General features: G+C 33.1%; 1 protein-coding gene across 3 annotated transcripts; it reads right to left on the bottom strand.

The window, feature by feature from the left end:
• Window positions 1-334: 334 nt before the first annotated feature.
• On the bottom strand, window positions 335-5,392 carry LOC112325087 (glyoxylase I 4). Of its 3 annotated transcripts, XM_024590765.2 has the most exons (6): window positions 5,291-5,392; window positions 4,939-5,108; window positions 2,679-2,847; window positions 1,167-1,250; window positions 851-1,054; window positions 335-616 (listed from the first exon to the last, which is right to left on the bottom strand). In XM_024590765.2, exons 2-6 carry the CDS (start codon window positions 4,984-4,986, stop codon window positions 522-524), a joined length of 600 nt encoding a protein of 199 aa, XP_024446533.2. In that variant the 5' UTR covers window positions 4,987-5,108; window positions 5,291-5,392; the 3' UTR covers window positions 335-521. The 3 variants fall into 3 exon arrangements, with proteins under 3 accessions (XP_024446533.2, XP_052305143.1, XP_052305144.1); XM_052449183.1 differs by lacking the exon at window positions 5,291-5,392 and having other exon boundaries at window positions 4,939-5,199; XM_052449184.1 differs by lacking the exons at window positions 4,939-5,108; window positions 5,291-5,392 and adding an exon at window positions 3,014-3,299.
• Between the last annotated feature and the right edge of the window lie 1,157 nt (window positions 5,393-6,549).

Raw genomic sequence — 6,549 nt, 5'->3', positions numbered from 1 at the left:
TTCTTGGGTTTTTGATAATTATAAAATGTAGGTTTTTTCTTTCATACAATCATGCCACTAAGAAACCTTGAAACCTGCGAAACTTAGCTTGCATAACAGTTCTTTCTATTTTCAACTTGGGAGCAGGAGAGGTTTTGAGTAAAGAGTCTGTTCGTTTTGTTAGAATCTTCGAGTTTATAACCTAGGTTTTTGCATGGAATAGAAGTAAGAAAGGAAATATAGTAACATTTGCTTCTTTTTTCGGGCTAATGTGTTTTCTTTACTGGAATTCCAAGGAATTAAGATGAGCAGCCACTAGATTTTTTAGTCATGAACGTTAGCGGGACAATATACATGCATAATTAGTAGATAGTTGCTTTCCTTATGAAAGAGTCGTTTCTAAACCCAGTTTTCATAATCTGCAGAAAGATAGAGAATGTAATGGCATATTCTGCACTTTCAACATTTGCAACCTGTATTGTGATACTAACTTCGCATCTAAATGATATTACAAGTTTCTACTCTATTGAGACTGGAATATGTCAGCCATCCACTTGACTGAATTCTAGAGCATTTGTATCTGGATCTCGTGTAAATATGGCAGGCCTCCCAGACCGGCTAAGTGTATATGGAATACCTGAAGAACATAACACCATAAGGCACTGCATTCCTTCAACCAGTTACAAAGCTAGTTGTCAAAATCATTCTTTAGGAGCTGGTGGACTATCCTCACTCAAGCAGGTTAGGTATGTATGTTCAGAAATCCGACTTCATTTGGCACGCAAATGCAAATATATACAAACATGAAAATATACGAGCACATGCATTAGGCAAAGAGTGATAATAGAAGAGTGAGGACAGAGTGGTGTACCAGCTTTATCAAGGATCACTTTTAGCTTGGACACATCCTGAATGGCAATGCAAGTATGTCGATCCCGGCCACCATGTTCAGGTCGTCCAGTTAAGGGGTCAGGATTGGGAAGCTCCATCAAATGGATCATTTCAGAACCCACCCACAACCAGGCACCCCTATAGGGAAGTTTATCATGTGGCCTTTCTTCATTTATTTCAAGCCCTAATTTTAAACAGAAAGCAAGTTCATTAATATCTGTTTTTCCATCACGGTTTACCTTGGGGGATAAAGAAGGGGATGATGTATAAACACCGGCCAAGAGATAGTGACAAACCTAAGATTCCCTGATAAAATTCAAGAGACCGTTCAAGGTTATCACACAGCACTCCAACATGGTGAACACTAACAACTCCATAATCTGCAGGAATTCCAGCAAATTAACAGATACAACTTACACCTCAAAAATAGCAGCTAGCCTTTTCAATCGTGCACTCTTATTTAATACGTGATACATAAAGCCATTGTTTAACACAAAAACACACATGTATACGCTCACAAAGAGTAAGGGATGTGGAAATAAATTTGCACCTTCAGATGTAGTCATACCATTCAATTTAGGAAGAGAACTATTGAACTATGTAACTATATATATAAAAGAAAAAAAGGATTTCGTCCTTGTACCTTCTTAAATTTTTCCCCCATCCATACAAGGAAAACAATAGCAAATCCCTCGATTCCCACTTTGGTTGACACTCTCATAACCAAGAGCTTCTCAAAAAATTGATAAAAATGAAACTTTACAGCAGGAGCAGTGTCATTCATGCTTTAGATAATTTTCTCTCTTAAAACCAAACCAAAACATGGAATTGTAATCTAATGGAAGCTTGTAGCATGTAGAACATTTTAATAGGTCCTAACTTTGAAGAAGCATACGTTTTAGTAGCTGACAAGCAAAGGATTAGGCAAAATGCATATCTCTTTAACACTTCATTACAAATCCTCTATGAAGCCACAAAAAATATATGTCAAATCATAACATCGGTTCTTTTCCCAATAAAGCTATCAAAGAACAAGGGTTTAGATCATTAAGAAAACTAATTAGAGTCGAGAAAAATTAGGCAATCCTCAAATGCATTTGACACCATGAAATAGAGAAAATGTTAAACCAATTGTGAAAACTGATCCCATCCTTTAAACATTCACCAAATCATTTTCTGATCGTTACTAACCCAGGCACATAGTCTATTGGATACTTCGTTGTACATACATAGACAGTCCTCATCTATATGTCAAACTTTTTTTCTGAAACAACTCTACCTTCTTTCTTCCCTACTAACTATCTTCCTAGCACACTGCCATAGTTCCTAAATGAACCATGTTTTGGTCTATCAGTATATGTGGAGCTCGCATTGAGTTCTATTTCAATTTGTTTTTGCAGAAAAAAAATCTTGACACTGTTAAAATGCAAGGAAAAACATAACTGAAGGGTAAATCAAGGAATATGTTTCAATTTTTCCCTAATTTAATTCAGTGTTAATGCAAAGAAGAATCATTTCCAAAGGCACGAAATACAACAGAAGGTGTTGTTCAGTATGTGAACAAGCTAGGGTGCAGCAGTTTTCTAATCATGAACTAATTTGTTGTTGACTGTTAGAGGAGTGTGATCCAGTAAATGAGACAGGTCAATTTCTAGAAAGATTGAGAACATTCACATTGCATCCAAATTAGACCCTCCAAATCTACTTGAGCAAGACCAACATGGCATACTGACTTTCGATCCAAATGCAACTAAAATGGAGAAATATCTGTAACATAAAGGAGCACAAAATCAAACAGGAAGAGTTACCGATCTTCTCATTGACACATGTTGATTCTTTCTCAACTATATTTGTTTCAGCAGAAAGCTTAGCTTTTGTCTTGAAACAAAACCTGGGAGACCTACCACTACCAACATTGGTTTGATAAAAATGGCATAGTGAGTTTACAGATATAGGTTTAGCAGTTGCACAATTCACCTGCAATGCAATAACAAAGATGGATTAAAGATAAAAATAACCAATGGGAGCAACAATCCACAGCTGTTTGATGGGCAATATCAATATCAAAAGTACAAGAAACAATAGAATGAGACATGCACGCTACCAATTTATGCCATCAAAAACCTTAACCAACACTACCTACCAAAATGCATAAACTGAACACAAACATCTAGTTCATGAAGGTCTTGTAGGCTAGGGGTCACTGCAACAAAGCGGAACAGTCTATCAACATCAAGAAGTCCTTTGAGGCCTTTTCCCATGAAGATTGTGTGTTCTGGCCGACTCTAGTCTGGATCAATCTTGTTCTTCCATTGTTATTTCCCAGGTTGGAGTAGCTCTTAAGTGCCCTTCAGACAGATTGCAGAAAGGCCAGGTATGGTTTTCATGTCCTCTACTTTTCTTTGAAAATATTGCTGGCGACATAGAGTCATTGTCAACTTCAATCAGTCACCCTAATGTGGTTTTCGTCAAAGATTCTCTGGTGTTAATACCTAAGGCATGTCTTATTGATTCATAAAAAGAAAAGCAAAAAGAGACAAATAAAAAATCCTGGTCTTGCATCAAAAACATTGCAGTAGATCATTTTAGGTGATGGAGCGAATTGTGCTGTGATTGGCAACTATTGATTGGTCGGTGATCGAGCGAAATGTGCCATGGTTAGAGCTAGGTGATAAAGCAGCGCAGCAGTTAATTCAAAACATACGTTGGTGACTGCACTGGTAGGTCATGCTAGTGATACTTTGAGGCATTTGAGACAATGAGGTACAAAAATTAAACTCGTTAACTAGACTATAAAGGGGTAATAATAAAAAAAACAAAAAATTCAAACAAGATAAAAATACAAAATTTGCCTTATATATAATATATGAAAAACAATATGACACTCACTCTCTCTTTCTTGTCAAGCTTTCTCTGTCCCTAAAATCATATTTTCTCTCTTCTTTTGATCCAAATTTGAACCCTAAAAATAATTTATCATATCCTTGCAAATTGAATCAAATAACACAGTTTTAATTCTTAGAAGTGAAAAGTGCCAGTTCAACTGTAAATTATCGGGGCTTTACGTTGAGTTACGAAGTTCTAATTCTAGATAGATAGGATGAAGCATCATAGGCACTGCTGTTTTGATGCCTCACTATAAGACTTGTAGTAAACTTGAACTTAACAGCACCAACACTGTCTCACCATCCTTTTCTTCATTTTTTTCTAAAAAATTTGCAGATGATATTTGATTTTACTGCAACAGTATTGTTCAGTTATGAATAAGAAAAATCAGGGGAAAATATAGCTGAAAGTTTCACCAACTTCTTGCAAGGACTCATGTCAATCCCCTTGAATATTCCTGGTACTGCATTTCATAGATGTTTAAAGGTAAGTATTTTAGAAAACTGTTGTTCTTCTTCAAGGCTTCATTCGAATCACTTCTGTTTATGCAGAACCAGAAGACGGCAATAAAACTAATAACTATAATCCAGAGATTCACAAAGGAGATTTTCTTGAATGGAAAAATAAATGCAACAACCAAGCAACTCATGTTGTCATTATCTTATAATACAACTTTCTGTAGATGCTTTACCCACTGTACTATTATACAAATTGCTTCTCCTACATCCTCAAGTTAACAAGCAGCATTTGTATGCCATTTAATATTAACAAAACGGGAAAACAAAACCTAAATCAAACTTTAAAACTTTAAGAAGGGTTTTTTTTAATTATCGCGTACAGGGTAAATTGCGGCATAAGTTCTGCTAAAGTCTGCCTCAATAATGTCAAACTCTGGAAGCCCACATATGGAAGCTGGTTAGAGTTTTTTTTATGTATTGTAATTTTTTAAGAAACATCATTCTGGATTGTTTGAAGGAAAATGAAAACCCATTATAGATTCTGCTTTTTTTTTTTTTTTTTGAGACAATAAGAAAAGAGCTCATAATCCAAGTTACAGTATCTCCAATTTAATTAGCAATGTATCAAGAATATAATCCAAAAAAAAAACAAGAAAAATCACCAATTTTTCATAAAAAATTGCAACTAGTATTAAGAAAGTATTAGTGTGAATAATATTATTACCTTGTGTTGCAGAGCAGCGGTGGCTGATGGACTAGGAAGAGAAGCCATGGATGGGATGGAAGGGAAGCGAGAATGAGTGATCTGGATTTTGTTTAATTCTTTGAAAGGTCCAAAGCCCAGACAACATCACCCGATAACTTGAGGTGTTAACCACTTGCTGGCTAATTTTTCTGCACCACAAATTTTCACGAATAAGCCACCACAACAAAATGTCATTCACACGATATCAACTTTTATGAGTAATTACAGAAGTTATCTAGGTTTCCTCCTACAAGGCATAAACATAGTATCCCTTCAAACACCTTTTATGAGTAATTACAGGAAAAAAAAAAAAAAAAAGTCTCTAGTTTACCTTGAGAATAATCGCAGAGAGGTTTTCTATGAGTTCTGTTCTTTAAATTGTTATTCAGTTTTTCGACCCATAACCTCTTTTACAAAATAAAATTGTTATTAGTCGAGGTTATTTTTAAATTTTATTTTTATTTAATTTTTTAATATATTTTATTTGCAGCATGTTTTTTAATAAAATTTAAAACAATTAAAATAATATTTGTAAGGATTAAAGAGAGAAGAATTATATATATATATATATATATTTGCTTTGGATAGAAAACATGTCTTCTCAATCTTAAACTATCATGTCATGATAATTTATATGCAGTTGTATAAAAATATAATTAATTTAAGAAAATTATATAAAAAATTAAAATTAAAATAAATATTTTATTATTATTGAATATTTATGTGCAATTTAAAAAAAAAACTTTACATATTATATTCATATACAATAATTTATAAAATAATGACAATAAAAATCTCAAATCTAATTTTAAAATCATGTCATAGTTGGATATTTTAAAATGTTCATTTTAATATTTTTTAAAGCAAAGTTCTATTGTAAAATATAAAAATAAAACAATATAATAAAATAATATATGAAAAGCTAAAAAGATAAAGCTCCAACACATCTAAGCTCGAGTGCCTAGCCCAACCTACATACACTTTGGCTTTTTTAAAAATAAAAAAAAAAACATGCACTTTTTTCTTTTAAACTTAAATCAACTTGGATAAATAATGTAATATTCACCACAATAAATTTTGGGTATTTATGATAGTCGAAAAGAGAATTCTAAGGTATTTAGACTCTAAAAATCAAAATTTTAATTTATTTTTATTTAAAATACCTAAAAATTATTATAAGAACCTTAATAACCTCAAATCTATTTTTACCAAATCCTAAATCATTTTCTAATCAATCTAAAAACTCCAAATTAAATTGAATAAAAAATATTTCTAGTTCCAAATCTATTTTTTCAGCATGATTAAAAGCCCGAATCACCTACATTGAACCATCCATTAAAGTTGAACTCATTGATAACAGGATCATTTTTTATGGTTAAAAGGTGGCTGATCAAAATCTATCTCTCCTCTCTCAATATTTAGAGCATCTCCAAGGGGAGAGCTAAATGAAGAGCTAAATATAAAAAATTGTACTTTTAGCTTTTGCTTCTGCATTTCTTCATTCCAACGTCACAGGCAAACGGATAGCTATTTTATCTATTTGTCCTGTGAAGAGCCATTTCTATATTTCCCTGTAGAAATGGCAAAAGC

Source organism: Populus trichocarpa, chromosome 18 (genome assembly GCF_000002775.5).
Source record: "Populus trichocarpa isolate Nisqually-1 chromosome 18, P.trichocarpa_v4.1, whole genome shotgun sequence".
NCBI lineage: Eukaryota > Viridiplantae > Streptophyta > Magnoliopsida > Malpighiales > Salicaceae > Populus > Populus trichocarpa.
Note: the sequence above shows the minus strand (reverse complement) of the source record. Positions and strands in the feature narration are given on the sequence as shown.